Consider the following 17833-nt stretch of genomic DNA (forward strand, 5'->3'; position numbering starts at 1 on the left):
TCAGAGTGTTCATGACAGGATCACAAGGTAAACAGAAGGAGTCTGCCTTGGCTGTGACACCAAACTGGCCCAAGACTGAGCGCCTGAGAGTTCCTCTCTGAAGAGACAGATCCTGCAGCAGAGGATGGCAATGTCCAAGGGCCACGTCTTCCAATCAGATGTCCAGCCAAGTTGGGAACACCTATCCTAATCTCAAGATGACAGGTACAATTCCGGTGAAGAACAGGGAATTCCCCCAGATATCATCACCATGTGGATTTTCTTGTGATAATCAACTGTGGGATCTTCCTGTGTACACATTGGCTGCTGCTCTTCAGAAAGTATGTTTTATCACCTGAAATATGCCCTAGGATGTCCCAGTACCTTCATAACGATTAAATGTCGATCTTATAAACATTATGACAGCTAGTTTTTTGGGAATCACACTCGTACCTGAAGACACAACTCATCACTGACTGTTAACAGTGTGGTCACCTTCCCTTGAGGAGCCAGGTCCAGCCAAAAGCACACGAGTTACTTGGGTAAGAGTAGGGTGTCCATGCCTTGCAGGAAAACTCACCATTAGCAAGGAAGGGCATAACTAATTATATGAACGCTGGCCCCATTCTCTTTAAAAGTTCGTGTTCTGCTCTTCCCCGTCTGTGCACGTTCTCACACTCCCAGGATCAGAGTTTCTCAATGTCAGACCCAAGTCTTTTTTTCCGAGTCAGTGAATGACTGGGATATTGAGATATTGGATACTGGATAATGGGATATTGGACACGGGGGTATCAGACCTTGGATAGTACTGGGTCACACGACCTCCCTCCCACCCCGGGCTCCAAACACCACCCCCCGCCTAGGGTTGAGCTCAGGTCCCGCCCCGAGCCTGTGATCACCGCCGGCGCAGTTCTCAGTGCGAAACCCGCAGAAAGCTGCGAACTTTCCTACGTCCCGCCGGCCGGCCCTCATCCGGAGCCGTGAGCGGAGCATGGAGCGCTCAGGTACCGCTCGGGACTCGGCTGCACCCCTGGAGCGAGGAGGTGAGGGGGGTGTGTGTGTGGGAGAGGGCGAGGGAGGGGCTGAGTCCCGTTATCCGGTGCCCGTTATTCGGAGCCCGGTACCGATGAACTCTCGCTGCCGTCCCCAACAGGCTGGTGAACTTATGGGGGAGAGGGGAGCGGAGGCAAAAGCGGTGGGGGTAGCCTGGCTGAGATCCCACAGATGGAGGTTCCTGAGGTGACGGGACGCCCGAATGGATGCCGGGTCCCCAGCTGTGAAACCAGAACTTTCCATCGACCTGTCAAAGGACGTTCCGCAAGGTTGGGCTCCCGACTGGAGAGCAACAGCACCAGCTATCCCTAAGCACCTGGCCCCTAACACCCCCCTCACAAAATTCGCTCCTCCTCCAAGGACTCATGGCCCCAGACCCTGTTCTGCCCCTCCCCCAGGAACCCCACGCCCTTCATCCCTACCCCTCCCACCCAACTGCAGCCCAACCTCTTCCCCCTTGCCTAGAGTCTGCCTTGCCCAGAGACCCTGCTCTGCTCCATAGCCTCTCTGATGTTGGGGTGCTCCCTCACACTGGCAGGGTGGAGATGGGTGAAGTGATGGCAGGGTATTCCCTCATGCTGGTGCCGGGGTGCTCCCTCACACCCACAGTCAGGTGCTCTAACCACTACCCAAAGATGCCAACTCGCAGCACCGCCTGTCCCTCCCTCAGTTCGTCAGAACTCCGGTGCATTTTGAGCCAAGACCTTGAGCACTTGTCTGGTGGGAACACTTTTACTCCCTGTCGCATTGCTGGGTCTTGAGTGGTTACTCTTTCTTTACCCCAGGACTGGGACCTGAGAGTAATGGCCAGCCTAGGCTAGTCTTCAGGTGAGGGTTGTGGAATTCTGTCCCTCTGAGTGCAGCTGAAGCAAAACCTAGGTACATTTCTGAAGTGGGCCAACTCTTGGAGGGTGTGTGGTGGAAGATTGGCCAGTGGTTCAGCCAGGATTATGTTGAATGTAGGGCAGGCTCAAAGGGGTGAGCGGCCTTTTGCTCTGAGTTTGCATGCTGGCTGGAGATAATGAACCCTTCAACCTTTCATTGAAGATGTTGCAAGAAGGGACGTGGCAATTCTGTACGGAGAGGACGCTGGTGAGTGGAGTGTCTACTTGAAGGATGAGTTGTTGCAACATCTGGACCCAGAAGGTGTCTGCAGTTTCCAGATCGGCCTGCTGAAGGACTTGCAGACTGCTGCCCACACACTGGCTGACTACAGGTGCAAGTTTCTGGTCCTGACCTTGGGACTCCTGGACGCACTGGACAACCCCAGGAGCCAGCTGCTCGGCAAAGTTCTCCAGCCTCCTGCCGCAGTGCTGCTGCTTCTCTGTGGAGTTCCCAGCTCTGACGACTTCTACAAAGTGCTGCCTGTGGAGAGCAGGTTCCAGGAGGTGTCAGCTGAGCAGGAGCCTTGGGAATACGTCTCGATGGTCATCAGCATTGCCGAGTCAGGTACATCTGTCTGTTCTCCTCTTTCCAGCACCTTGATTAGGTTTTGATATAAGCGGTGTGGGCAACAATGAGTGTCTTGCAGCATCAATGGTCCTTGGAGGTCTTCAGCTCTCAGAAAGGTGCTGACACCAAGGTCCTGACTGTAAATGCCTGTCCATTTGGACAAGGCCCCACAGCCAGGAGCTGGACCTGAGGCAGTGTACAGACAGCCTGTGACTTTGATCCAGGACATCCTGTCTGAAATAGACATCCTTGGGAGGTTTGGGAAAATAACTCCAGGGGTGTTGTTAGAGACCAGGGAAGTGTTTCTGCTCTAAAGAGCTGAGATGGAGTGAATGTCCCCTTTCCTACATCATTCTATAACTCTAACAGTGACATTGAGAATGGGCCAAACCATCAGGTTGGGGTGATTTGGTGTTACCGTAGGAGTTCCTCACCCCACATGAGTCATACTGAATCAAAAATTGTAGCTCTCTGAACACCCATCCACCATAATTGCATTCCCCCCCAATCACTGACTCCAACCTCTCAGCGAGGAATTACCCTCTTCTAACCTGTCCACTGTGAGGAGTTAACCCCACTCCAACCTGTCCCTAGTGAACAATTAACCCCAAACCTATCAGTGAGGAATTACCCCCACTGATGATATTTTGAGCCTATCTAGGGACCCCTGTGTTCGCTGGGTGACTCCTGTCCCACTGACATCCAATGTAACAGATGCCATGCCATGTTTGATGTGATGGGATGGTGTTGGTGTCTACGTTGTACTGGGACGGGGGTCTGTCACATACACCCGTTAGAATTGCAGTTGGCCTGGCAATAACGTGAAATTCTGTAGGTAGCTGGTGTTGAGAATGTTCTCCAGAGTCCCTCATAATTACAATCCCCACCCCCAGCTCCAATGTTGCCATGGTTCCACAAAATGTCTAACACTTGAGTGGAGCCTGGGTAGATTGGTTTTAACCCAATTCCCTTGTTCAATATTCCTTATAATTTGTGGTCTGGTATTACCTTGAATTTAAAATCTACAATATTTTTTCTAATTCCAACATATTGTCCTTTCTGTTTCTGGAACCACTTCCAGCCTTACAACCAGAGATAGAGATTCTGGCCTTCGAGGGGCTTCTTACTTCCTCTGCCCCCTTATTGGTGACCGTGCTGTCAAAGCCCCAATCCCTTCATTCTCCTCCCTTTGTGTCTGATCTTCTAATCTCCTGTCCTTACAGAGAATCAAGAGTCAATGACCTTTGGAGTGGAGCTTAACCAGACCACAACACCTATCCCAGTGTAAACACAAAGTACACTGCAGATGCTGTGGTCAAATCAACACGTACAAAAAAGCTGGAGGAACTCAGCAGGTCAGGCAGCAACCATTGAAAGGAGCAGTCAACGTTTCAGGCCGAGACGTTGACTGCTTGTTTCAATGGATGCTGCCCGACCTGCTGAGTTCATCCAGCATTTTTGTATGTCTTGACCTGTCTCAGTATGGTGCTCCCTCAGTAACCGCCCCTCCCACAGTGTTACACTCCCTCAGTACTGCCCCTCCCACAATGTGACACCCACTTTGCATTACCCATCTGTTATCTTGAGGATATTTGCAGTACCCTCGATGGAGAAGACATAGAAACATAGAAAATAGTTGCAGGAGTAGGCCATTCGGCCCTTCAAGCCTGCACTGCCATTCAGTATGATCATGGTTGATCATCCAACTCAGAACCCTGAACCTGCTTTCTCTCCATACCTCCTGATCCCTTTAGCCACAAGGGCCATGTAAGACATTGACCTAATACATCTCCAATTTCTTTGTTTCATGTTACTAACTCACCAGTATCATTCTGTAGAGTTCCCAGACCCACCTGAGCCATCTTCTTCCAATTGGAAATATTCAAAGAAACTCTCGCTGTTTGTTTGAATATACAGATATTTCTCTCAGAACCAGCTCTCTCCCTTATGAGTTGATGTGGGATCCTAAAATCTTCCCAGTTCTCTGCTCAACCACCAGCCCTTCTCTCTTTGTATGCCCTACTTTTCAATTTAACATTATCCTTGACCTCCTTTGTTCACCACAGAATCTCTCTTACTAATTGGGACAAATTCCTGCTGAGTTGTGAACCAGCGGTTTGCATGCCTGCCACTGTTCATGTCTGTCATTTTATCTTCCCAGTCCACCCTGGACAACTCCATCCTCGTACCATCGTAACAGCCCTATTTACACTGAAGATTTGGTCACGTGGTCTCTTATTAATCTTGATCATTAATACATGGATCTCTTGTTAATCCTGAATGTTAAAAAACTGCATAATATGGAAATCTAAAATAGAAACAGAAACACTCAGCCAGTCAGGCAGCATCTGAGTGGAAGATGTTATATTTTCAGGTTGAAGTGATGAAGCTTCTACAGCCTGGAATGTGAGCTCTGATTCTCTTCCCACAGAAACTGACTGACCTGCTGAGTGTTTCCACATTTTCTGTTTTTCCACGAATTTATCCTTCCTCATTACTCATGATCAACTCTAAATGAGCCTACTGCTGGGTAGTTTCTGAAATGTACTGGAGAAGTAATTCCTGATGTATTCCACAAATTTATCCCTCAGCAATACCTGTGCCAGTTTGTCTCAGAATCGCAGAGCACCACAGTACTGAAAAAGGCTCTTTAGCCATCTAGTTCATGCCGAACTGTTTCTCTGCCTAGTTCCATTGACCTGCAGCTGGACCGTAGCGGACCATAGCCCTTCATATACTGTACCCCGTTGATGTACTTGTCCAAACTTAAGTGCTGCAAACGAACCTGCTTCCACTACTTCCACTGGCAGCTCATTCCACACTCATGCTACCCTCTGAGTGAAGAAGTTCCCCCCTCAGGCTCCCCTCATGGATTACAGATTTCACCTTTCACCCTTAACCCATGACCTTTATCTAATCTCATCCAACCTCAGCTGAAAAGCCCAGCTTACATTTACCCTATCTGTCCCCTCATAATTGTGTACTCCGCTATCAAATCTCATTTTCCTGCGCTGCAGGGAAATGAGAGCCGAATCTATTCAGTCTTTCCCGTACAGCTCAGGTCCTCAAGTTCCAACGTCTTTGTAAATTTTCTCTGTGCTCTTTCTATCTTATTGATACTTTTTCTGTGGGTAGTTGACCAGAACTGCACACAGAACTCCAAATTTTGCCTCACCAAAGCCTTACACAATTTCAACGTAACAACCCAACTCCTGCACTCAAAAGCTCTTGTTTTGACCCCTTCCACCTATGACACCACTTTCAAGGTAATATGGGTCTGTATTTACAGATCCACCCATGCTACTACACTCCTCAATGCCCGACCGTTCATTGAGTAAGACTTCTCCTGGTTTGTCCTCCCAAAGTGCAACACCTCACACTTGTCTACATTGAATTCCATCTGCTATTTTTCAGCCCATTTTGTCATCTGATCCAGATCGTCCAATTAGTACATAGATTAAAATCTCTCATGACCATTACAGTATCCCATATTATACATTAGATAGTTCCCTAAATATTTATGAGCTGTCCCATTCAGAGGTCATTCACCCACTCTTCCTTCTCCTGCTGTTTGTGGTTTCACCAAAACTGATTCTGCGTCACCACCCATTGCCACTGTATCATGACCCATTGCTGCTCTGACTTATAATAGCACCCCCTCTCCTTCCGCCTTTGGCCTGTTTGTTTGGAACTTCAAACGGACATCACTTCAGTCCTGGTCACCTGGCAACCATATCTTAATAACAACTAGACCACCCTCAGATGTTGTGACCAGTGCTGTCAACTCTTGTATATTTATTTAGAGATGCAGCATGGTAACACGCCCTTCCTGCCCAGTAAGCTGCAGCACCCAATGACCAATGACATGTGACCAATTAACCTACGAGCCAGTACGTCTTTGGAATGTGGGAGAAGACCGGAGTACCTGGAGGAAACCCCACCCAGTCACGGGGAGAACAAACAAGCTTTGCAGACAGCGCGGGAATTGAACCCAGGTCACTGGAGTTGGATTTGTGCTACAACAGCTATAACATTACCGAGCTGTCGCTTATTGCAGATGTAACACAAACACAAGCAAACAACATTTACCCTTGACATTTTATAGCTTTTACTAACTCGGGGTTTGCCATCGGCTGCATGTTCTAGTTTCTATTTTCTTCCCCAGCCGGTCACATTTTTTGCTAATCCCCCTGATTCATTGAACAGCCCATTCAAGGTGGCCTGTCGCCCTCATTTAGCTGAAGATAATTTCTACAACCCTATTTATGTGGTGGGAGGTTTGAAGAATGTTTGGGGTGTGTAGGAGGGGTGCAAACTCTTTGACGAGATGTGGAAGAAAGGAGTGAAGAGGGTTTGGGGAGGGTTTGCATTGTGGAGCAGAAGGAGGGTAGGAGAGGTGTTGAGAGAGTAGGAAGGTTGGGGTGTGTTGAGAGTGTAAGAGGTTTGGGCAGGTTTTGTGGGTGTAGGAGAGTTGGGGATGTGTTGAAGGTATAAGAGGTGCTGAGAGTTCAGGAGAGTTGGGAGGTGTTCAGGGTGTAGGAGGGTTAGGGAGTTGTTGCGGGTGTAGGAAGGCTGGGGAGGTATTGAGGGTGTAGGAGGATTGAGGTGGAGTGTAGGAGGTGTGGACAGAGTTGTAAGTGGGTTTGGAGGTGTTGTGGGTGTAGGAGGATTGGGAAAGTGTTGAGGGCGTAGGAGGTTGGGGAGAGGTGTAGAAGGGTTTGGGAGACATTAAGGGTGTATGAGAGTCAGGAGGTGTTGAGAAGGGTGTAGGAGGCTTGAAGAGTGGTGGGGAGGGGTTGAGGGTGTACATGGGTTGGAGAGGTGTTGAAGGTGTGAGAGGGTTTAGGAAGTGTTGAATGTGTAGGAGGGTTGGGAGGTGTTGAGGGTGTAGATAGGGTGAGTAGGTGTTGATGGTGTAGAAAGGGTGAGTAGGTGTTGAGGGTGTAGGAGGGTTGGGCAGGTGTTGGTGTAGGAGGGTTGGGCAATTGGTATAGGATGGTGGGGCAGAGCTGAGGGTGTAGGGTGGTTGGAGAGTTGATGTAGTAGGGTTGAGGGTGTAGGAGGGTTGGGGAGGTGTTGAGGGTCTAAGGGGTTTTGGGGAGGTGATGATGCAAGAGGGTTGGGTAGTTGGTGTAGGAAGTTTGGCGAGGGGCACAGGAGGTTTGGGGAGAGGTGGAGGAGGGTTGGAAAGGGTTTGGGAGATGTTAAGGGTGTAAGACTGTCAGGAGGTGTTGAAGAGGGTGTAGGAGGTTTAAGGGGTGTCTAGAAGGCTTAGAGAGGGGTGTAAGCATATTGGAGAGGTGTTGAGGGTTTAAGAGGGTTGGGGGTTGTTGAGGATGTAGGAAGGTTGGAGAAGTGTTGAGGAGTGTCGAAGTATTGGAGGTATTGAGGGGTGTAAGATGTTTGGGGCAGTGCTGAAGTTGTAAGATGGTGAGGTGCTGAGGGTGTATGTGTGTTGGGGAGGTGTTGTGGAGGAGTATAGAAGTATTAGGGAGGGGTTGAGGTGTTGAGCATGTAGGAGGGTTGGGGAGGTGTTGAGTGTTGGGGAGGTATTGAGGATTGTAAGAGAATTGAGGGGTTGGGAGGTGTTGAGGAGGGTGTTGGACTGTTGTGGGAATTGTAAGAGGGTTGGGTTGTGGAGGAGTACTGGAAGCTGTTTTGGGAAGGGTGAAGGATGGTGGAGGTAGTGGAATGGAGTTGGACTGGTGTTGGGGAGGTGTTGAGGGTGTAGGAGTGTTATGGATGGGTGTAAAAGGATTGGAAGGTACGGACCCTGCCAGGGTGAGTGTTGAGTCTGTCTGACCAATTTATTAGAGAGCCTGTCTTGTCACTGTCTCTGGAATCACCCAGAGCTTTCAGCACAGGAAGTGTAAACTTGCGGGCAGACAAGCAGCTGGGTGTTTTTCTGAACTGCACGCGTGGGCTGTAGGCTGGTGGGAGGAGTTGTCTGAGAGAAGGAAGGGGATGTGAAGTGAATTCACCCTTCACAGGCTGACCGTCATTCACCAACCACTGATCCATGAGGCAGACAGAGCCCTGTGTTGACAAGGTTCCCTATGTCCAGTCTGTAGCCTGGAGTTTGAAACTGTCCAATGTACGGAGTCACTCTCCGCAACCCCACCTGGCTTTGACATTTGTTTATCCACCAGGCCATCTCTTGCTCAGCTTGTTGCCTGTGGACTGAAACCTGGGCAATCTTGAATATATTAGTGGAGAGTTATGTCTCCATCCGACCATTCTAAACAGCCTCAGCAGTGGGACACCTGACTCAGAGGGTTAAATGAGGAAGAGGCGTTGTAAGTGTGACCAGAGCAAAGGGTTAAAGATGATGGAAGGGAAGTGTGTGGGGCAAAGGGTGATGACCATCAATGCGCCAACACTGACAGAGCCTGTCCAGCAATGAGACTTCCATTAAACTACACAAAACCATTCAGCTGGTGTGCCATTTTAATGGTGCATTTTTAATGTTGTGTACAGAGTTGTGACTGACAGGAAAGCAATTCACTTTGAGAAATGTCAGACTTGGAATCTTGAACGTGATTTGAAGATCAGACCATTGGAAGTAAATGTGATGAGAAATTGTGTCTGTGGTGTTTTTCATTCTTATTAATTTAAGATTCTGATTATCAGCTGACAACATCTCAGTGTTGGACTGGAGATTAACAGCTGAAAGTCTTGGTCCAGTTATTTGCAATCCCAGTTGACAGGTTGGAGAAGTTAATACATACCTTCATAGATTGTGGCAAAGTATTTGACTTGGAGGGGGGTGACACATCAACTACCCAGTATATTGGTTAGATTGCACACGGCCTTTCGTGGGCAGTTCTGACCACCACACTGTGGAAAGGATGTGCAGAGTGAGCAGAATGACAGAACGCTGACTGCACTAGTGAAACACTGTTTAATTCTGGCCAACAAGTCTCAGGGAGTCATGAGAAAAAGTGAGCAAAAAGCGGTGAATTCTTACAAAGGTCAGGTGAGGATGGACATCTGCAGTGTTGAAGTTTGAAGGATTTGATGGCCAGACTCTTAAGGTTGTCTACATAAAGGCAAGAGCCTTCAGAATGAGGTTCAGGCCCTCCAATCGTGTCGGAGGCTCTACCTCCACCAAGGAGGGGAGGTTTTCGGAGGCTGGATGGGCTAATCATATCAAATAATTGATGATGCAGCAGGTGATGGTCAAGATCCTGGGGCAGTGGGTGGAGAGTAATGTGAAATTTAGGGCAAAGACCAAGAGATTTCTGATAAATGAATGGTAACAAGAAGGAGCTGAGACACTTCGATCAGTTGTGATCCATAAGACCATAAAACATCAGAGCAGAATAGGCCATTCAGCACATTGAGTCTCCTTTGCCATCTCTCCATAACCTTTCACGTCCTTACTAATCAAGAACCTCTCAACCTCTGCTTTAAATATACCCGATGACTTTGCCTCCAGAGCTATCTGTGGCAATGAATTCCACAGATTCACCATCCTATTGAATTGGCGACAGTTTTGAGGCACTGAGTGTCATAAGGGGACAGGAGGCTGGACCCAAGTGCAGGACGCAGGCACTGAAGTACTAGGGGCAGGACAGGAACGACTAAACAATAGACAAGATGTGGTGACCGTGGTGTGCTTGAGGAATGTGACGTTCAAGGTGATTCTGGGGTTCCAGGAGAGTCTTAGAGTTCAGGCAAGGCAGGATCCCAGAGACATTTGGGCAGGCCACGTAACTCCTAGGCAGGGCCCAGACCTCCCAGGCAGGAACACGGGGGCCTGAGCAGGTCACAGGGCACCTGGGTAGGTTGTGTGGCACAACCCATCAGCAGTGAGGGATGGAAAGGGGCAGCAGTCCGGCCAGACTTGCCCAATGGAGGCAAGGGATAGGAAGGGAACTAGGTCCAGGGTGACTGCCAGAATTACTCAAAGTACCCATCTTTAACCAAGGGAACTCCAAGCCAGGACAACCCCCCACTCCACTCAGTCCCAGAGTCCCCTATATACACCGCCAGCCAATGGGCATCAGGTGTGCCTCCTTGAGTCCAAACAAGCCATGATGATCCACAGGTGTGACTAATTTAGGGTGAAAGAAGGGACGGCTACAAGCCCCAGAGTCCGCGGACCGGGCCAAGAACTGGAATGCGGGCTCCGGACCGGACCAGAACACTGAGTGCTGGGAGCAGTTTCTCTGCTTCCACTGACAGGGTGGACCTCTACCCCCATCTTCTTACCTTTGGGCTGGTTACCCACAGCATGGAGTTACCCCTCAATCCAAAGCTGGGGAATGACCAGTGGCAGTGCACGGATGGGAATGGAGAAATTCTGGTGATGCCGTTGGACAACGTTGGTGTGAATAATCCAGTCACTTTGAGCCAGGTCCTGGGATCCACCTGTGCAGAGTCATGGACTGGACTTTCCTTCACACAGTGACTGTGGACCGGCCCCATGCGAGCTGGTTTATTATCGTCACATATTGGGTGGCGGGTTCGAGATACATCTCCACCAAAGGAGGTGTCAGGCACTCCTTCCCTCCGCTCCCGTGTAGGTCACCTTTGGGCAAGGTGTAGCACCCGTTTAGCACCCCAGTCAGAATCACCTGAGCTCTGGGAGCGGGTGGTGGATGGTCGTGTGAGCAGTTGGTGCAGAGCACAAGTCCTGGTTATGCAACCACTCACGCCAGGCAGACAACCTCTGATGAGTATTGATAATGGCTGCGGTTTCCTGTCTGTAAAGACACTGCCCAGAAGAAGGTAGTGGCAAATAACTTCTGTAGAAAAATGGGCCGAGAACAGTCATGGTCAAAACTATGATCGCCCATGTCATACGCCATGGTAGATAATGAATGAGTATTGCAAGAGATCCACTCACTCATTACAACACTACATTGAGGAAATACAAAGGAAATCAACAATGCAGAATACAGACGCTGAGAAAGTGCAGTGCAGATAGACAATAAGGTACAAGGCCATTACAGGGTAGATTGTGAGGTCACGAGTTAATTTGATCATATTGGTTGGTAAATTATCCTTTAACTGCATGGAGGCTGTCCTTAAGCCAGGTGATATGTGCTTTCTAGCATTTATATCTTCTGCCTGACAAGAGAGGGGAGAAGAGAGAATGTCAGGGTGGATGGGGTCTTCAATTAATGCTGTGCTGCTTTACCAAGATGGAGAAGTGTAGACAGAGGTCATGGAGGAGAGAGTATTTTTCATGATGTGCTGACCTGTGTCCACAGCTCTCTGTGCTTTCTTGCATTCATGGACAAAGCATTTGCGATACCAAATGATGATGCATCTGGATTGGATGCTTCCTATGGTGCATCAATAAAATTTGGTGAGGATCCGAGGAATTCTTTTGCCTTTTGGTATTCCAGGCTCTGTACTGACAACTGTCCACTCTTCCCTAAAACAGATCCCATTCCAGTACCAGATCTTCGCCCAGAGATGGAGGTGACAGAGGATCTCACTGACGTGCTTGTTAACCCTGACGACTTCACAGAGCCTCTGCTAGTGATGCCCACCCAAATCCCATGTGAAGTAAGTGCTTGTTCTCTCCATGGGAGAGTATGCCTTCCATTCCCCAGCTCTGCAATTCCTTCTCTGGACTTATCCACTTTGAAAGTAGAGTTTTCTTCAAGCTAGCCTCCAGCTGAAGCCAGCTCAGTGACACGACTTCCAAATAAATCCAAGTAAGTGATACCCATTGCCTTTCCTTTGTCCACCCTGCTTGTTACTTCCTCAAAGAACTCTAACAGAGTTGTCAGGCAGGATTTCCCTTGATAGAAACCATGCTGACTTTGACTTGTTTTATCATTAGTCTCCAAGTATGCCGAAACCTTAATAATAGGCTCCAACACTTCCCCAGCCACTGAGGTTGGGCTAACTGGCCTATGATTTCCTTTCTTTTGATTTCCTCTCTTCTTGAAGAGTGGAGTGACATTTGCAACTGTCCAGTCATCTGGGACATGCCACAATCAAGTCATTCTTGAAAGATCATGACCAATGCATCCATTATCTCTTCAGCAACCTCTCTCAGGACTCTGGGATGTAGTCTGTCTGGTCCATGTGTCTTATCCACTTTAAGACTTTTGAGTTCGCCTGGTGCTTTTTCCTTTGTAATAGCAATGGCACTCACTCCTGCTCCCTGACACTCACGGACCTCTGGCACACTGCTAGTGTCCTCCACAGTGAAGATAGATGCAAAGTCCCCATTAAGTTCATCGGTCATTTCTTTGCCCTCATTACTACCACACCGATATCATTTCCCAGTTGTCCAATATAAACTCTCATCCCTCTTTTACTCTTTATATAACTGAAAAAAACTTCTGGTATCCAGCAAGTTTGCCCTCATATTTCATCTTTTCCCTTATAGTTTTTTTAGTTGCCCTGTGGGTGTAAGTAGCTTGTTGATGAGGGAGGCCAGATTGCTTCAAGCTGACAGGAAGAGGTCAGCAACTCAAATAATCATGTGTTACAATAGTGGTGTGCAGAAGAGCATCTCTGAACGTTTAACTTGTCAAACTTTGAAGTGGATGGGCTGCAGCAGAAGACCACAAAACGTACATTCTGCGCCTATTTTATAAGATACAGAAGATAGCTAATAATGTTGACCACAGAGTGTAATATCAACGCTGTCTTAGTGGATATGGGATAGGTTAGAAGCCTTTTCTAGAATTCAAGTATTTTTAATGCTTCATTTTTCTTTTGTTTCTTGTGTGTTGTAACCAAACCAACCACTACAAATTTAGTTAGAACATCTCTGACCCTGTACCCTGATGAACTTCCTTAACCCACAGAATGTGACGAAGATATACCTGTTCCTGAAAGACCACCTGTCCCTCGAGGAGAGGCCTGAGGTTGAGTTTGTGACAGGCATCCAGCAAATAAAAGTGCAAGCCAGCATGTTGAACAGCCAAACAGTTTGCGTCCGATCTGTGGGTAAGCATGAGGTCCCTCCACACCAGAACCCTGGTCCATTCGCCCCTGCTTCAGCCATGTTTTCACTGGAGCCACAGGCTATCAGGCCAAGAAGCATACAGTGCCTATAAAATGTATTCACCCCCCCCCCCCGAAAGTTTTCATGTTTTATTGTTTTACAACATTGATTAACAGTGGATTTAATTTGGCTTTTTTTTGAGACTGATCAACTGAAAAAGACTCTCATATCAAAGTGAAAACAGATCCTTACAAAGTGATTTAAATTAATTACAAATATAAAACAGAAGATAATTGATTAAGTTTTTAAATGCCACACCAAATCATCACTGGTGTAGCCAATTAGTTTTAGAAGTCACATAAGTCGTTAAATGGAGGTCTGTTTTTGGAGACTTGTGTGCAGTCAAGGAGTTTCGATTGATTGTAATAAAAATACACTTGTGTCTGAAAGGTCCAACTGCCTGTGAGTCAGTATCCTGGCAAAAACTACATCATGAAGTCAAAAGAACACTCCAAGCAACTCTGTGAAAAGGTTTTTGAAAAGCACGAGTCAGGAGATGAATACAAAAAAATTGCCGAGTCACTAAATATCCCTTGGAATACAGTTAAGTCGATCATCAAGGAACGATGGAGGAGTTACAAACTTCAGTGGCTGAGATGGGAGAGGCTGCACATACACCAACTGTGCCCAGGTGCTTCACCAGTCGCAGTTTTAAGGTTGACCGGTAAAGAGAAAGCCATTGTTGGGGAAAAAAAAACTTGTATGAAATCTCAGCTAGAGTTTGCCAGATGGAAGTCAGATGGAAGAAGGTTCTATGACCTGATGAAACCAAAATTGAGCGTTTTGGCCACTGGACTAAACACTATGTTTGACGTAAGGCAAACACCACACATCATCAAAAACACACCATCGCTACCGTGAAGTATGGTGGTGGCTGCATCATGCTGTGGGGATGCTTCACTGCTGCAGGCCCTGGAAGGCTTGTGAAGGTAGAGGGTAAAATGAATGCAGCAAAAATACAGGGAAATCCTGCAGGAAAACCTGATGCAGTTTGCAAGAGAACTGTGACTTGGGAGAAGATTTGTTTTCCAGCAAGACAATGACACCAAGCATAAAGCCAAAGCTAAACAGGAATGGGTTAAAAACAACAAAGTTAATGTCCTGGAGTGGCTGTCAGAGTCCAGACCTCAATCCAATTGAGAATTTATGGCTGGACTTGAAAAAGGCTGTTCATTCACAATCTCCATGCACTCTGACAGAGATTGAGCAGTTTTGTAAAGAAGAATGGGGGAAAATTGCAATGTCCAGATGTGCAAAGCTGATAGAGACCCGTCCACAGAGACTCAAGGATGTAATTGCTGTCAAAGGTGCATCTATTAAATACTGGTTTGAAGGGGTGAATATTAATACAATTGATTATTTTGTGTTTTATATTTGTAATTAATTATGATCACCTTGTAGAGATCTGTTTTCATTTTGACACCGAAGAGTCTTTTATGTTGATCATGTCAAATAAGCCAAATTAAATCCATTGTGATTCAATATTTGTAAAACATTAAAACATGAAACTTCCAAGGGAGGGTGAGTACACTTTATAGGCACTGTATGCTGGCTTTGTGAGGGCACCTTCCTGAGTCTCCCCACTTTCTGGCCTGTATCTCCAGATCTCTCTGAAAACTCTTGTTGGACCTGATCCCACTGCCCCCTCCTGCCCAGGGCATAGCTCCATGTGCGGAGATTGTACCCTATTCTACCTCTGGTTCTCTGCTGTTCTCCTCACTCTGTCTCTTATGGACTCCACCTTCCCACCCCCTGAATTAACTGTATCCAAACTCTTCCTGATTCTGAGTTCTTCTGTTCTATTTCCCCAGAACCTTCTCTACTGAGTGAGGAATAACAGAACTGGAACCCCTCAGTTTGAGAGCTTCCTTAAACCCGTTTGCATCCTCCTTCTCCACCACAACTTCCACAGTGATCGTTCCTCATTACTGCCCCTCCCACGGTGCAGCATGCCCTCAGTACTGCCGCTCCCGGAGTAATACTCCCACAGTGCAGCTATCCCTTCAAGATGGCCCCCCCCCACAGTGCAGAGATCCTTCACTACTGCCCTCCCACAGTGTGACAGTCCCTCAGTACTGCCCAGTCCATACTCTGGTGCTCCCTCAATCCTTCCCTTCCCTCACTGGCCATTTTCCCAGGTTGACTTCCCCCCCCCCCTTGATACAGTGGGGAGACCAGGAAATACTGGCACCCAGGGTTCAGGAATTCTCAACGGGGTTGGGAGCTTGCCGTGCACACTGACCCCTGTTCTCCAGTGTTTGACTCTGAAGTTAACTTTTTGGTCATGACTGGTTTGACCTGGGTCACATAGTCCTGTGGAAAGCACCAGTTCTCTCCACCTTCTGACTGCCAGTGTTTGGTTTCAGAGCTCCCCGCTGGCCCTGTGATACTGAAGCTCCACTGCCGACAAACCCTCCTGGGCAGCGCCCAGGTGATCTACTTCAGCCCAGTGGAAAAGATTAAACGTCTGCTGCACAAGGTTACTGATCCCATCCAGTTTATCTGCCAGGTAAGGATCTCCCTACTGCAAAGTGACTCTTCAGCCAAACTGATGGGTCATCCCACCACTGGAAGGAAGCCCACAAGGTCTGGGAGGATTTGGATGTTCCCACTCGGGCATCCGAATTGAGCAGAGCTTTGGGAAGGGGTGGGAGATCTACAGGTGAGTCCTGGGGTAGCTCTGGTCAAGATGTGGTTGTTCTGCTCAGAACAGGGAAAGTTGAGAGGACTCTGAATGGCGAGGGTCGATACAAGGACGGGAGGGAGGGTGACCAGCACATACAAAGTGAGGGAATTTCAAGAAAAGCAGAGGGGAAGTGGAGGAGAATGGTTTGACTTTGAGTGTCAGAGTCTGGGACTAATACCCTGTCCAGGTGGTAAGGGGAGATTCCCTGGGACAGGAGAACAAGGAGAGAGATTTCAGGGTTCACTGTACTGCCTTGGTCTTTGCTGATGACATTTCATTGTAGCAGAGTGGTGTGGAGAAGGCTTTGCACAGAGACTGGTTCAAACATTAATGTTTGGAAGGCAGTTGTTTTGATGTAGTTGCAAAGAGCAGAACTTTCACTTTTAATCACGTAGAGAAATGGGTCATTACTAATGTAGAGCTTGAATTTATACCCGGGTTGTTATGAGAAATAAGGTAGGCTTCAGAGCCAATATTTGGGCTGGTCGTGTGTGAGTCTGTTGGTCTGATAAACTTAAAATCTGGATGAAGAATTTGCATAAGTTGCTTTAAAGATTTTTTAATTTTATTTGGTAGTTTTATGTGGGCCCTGAGCAGATGGTACTTGGGGAGAGGCGGAGGGAGAAAGGCAAACTGACAGTTCTGCCAGACCTAGCATAGACAGGACATAGAATGACATAGGATGTTTACCCTCACCCTCCTGTTTTTGAGGAAAAGCAGAAGAATAGAACCAGCATTGTGACTAAAGTGAAATAGAAATCAATTTTTTTGGGAAGTCTCTCCATATTTTGTTTAAAACAGGATGCAGTGAACAATAGGACATTTGTTGACAGTTCCACTTTGGGGTTTATCTTTGCAAGTGTTTGTGAGTGCATGTGTGTGTCAGGTGTCATTGGCAGAACAAACCATTCAATTCATAGATGGAGAAGTACAGTACAGAAACTGGCCTTTCTAGTCCATGTTGAAACCATTTAAACTGCCTACTCCCATTGACATGCACTGGGACCATAGCCTTCCAGACCCCTACTATCCATGTACCTATCCAAACTTCTCTTGAACTTTGAAATCGAGCTCACATGCACCACTTGTCCTGGCAGCTCATTCCACACTCTCACGACCCTCTGAGCAAAGACATTTCCCCACATGTTTCCCTTAAACTTTTCCCCTTTTACCCTTAACCCATGACCTCTGGCTGTAGTCCACCCAACCTCAGCTGAAAAAACCTGCTTGTATTTACCCTTTCTATACCCCTCATAATTTTGTATACCACTATCAAATCTCCTCTCAATCTACTATGTTCTGAAGAATACAGTCCTAACCTATTGAATCTTTTCTTATAACTCAGGTCCACCAAACCCAGCAACTCAGTAAGTTTTCTCTGCACTCTTTCAACCTTGTTCACATTTTTCCATAAGGCCATAAGACAAAAGAATAGAATTAAGACATTTGGACCATGGATGGAGTCTGCTCCGCCATTTCATCATGACTGATCCTCCTCAGCCCCACTCCCAGCCTTCTCCTTGTCCATGTCCAGTCAAGCTCTGCCTTAAATACACCCAACAGCCTGGCCTCCACAGCTGCCTATGGTCATAATTTCCACAAATTCACCACCTTCTGGCTGAAGAAGTTTTTCCGCATCTCTGTTTTAAAAGGACATCCCTCTATCCTGAGGCTGTGCCCTCTTG

The 17833-nt window shown here is 47.5% G+C and overlaps 1 protein-coding gene across 1 annotated transcript in view; it reads left to right on the forward strand.

Annotated features, from left to right (window-relative positions):
* Positions 1 to 888: 888 nt before the first annotated feature.
* Positions 889 to 17833, forward strand: part of LOC132391840 (B-cell scaffold protein with ankyrin repeats-like) — a 120920-nt gene continuing 103975 nt past the window's right edge. Inside the window, exons 1-5 of the mRNA XM_059965514.1 lie at positions 889 to 1022; positions 2080 to 2481; positions 11879 to 12003; positions 13263 to 13404; positions 15829 to 15971. Of these exons, the coding sequence (XP_059821497.1) occupies positions 971 to 1022; positions 2080 to 2481; positions 11879 to 12003; positions 13263 to 13404; positions 15829 to 15971 (864 nt within the window). The 5' untranslated portion in view covers positions 889 to 970. The remainder of the gene's footprint in view (positions 1023 to 2079; positions 2482 to 11878; positions 12004 to 13262; positions 13405 to 15828; positions 15972 to 17833) is intronic.

This window comes from Hypanus sabinus, chromosome 3, assembly GCF_030144855.1.
Source record: "Hypanus sabinus isolate sHypSab1 chromosome 3, sHypSab1.hap1, whole genome shotgun sequence".
NCBI lineage: Eukaryota > Metazoa > Chordata > Chondrichthyes > Myliobatiformes > Dasyatidae > Hypanus > Hypanus sabinus.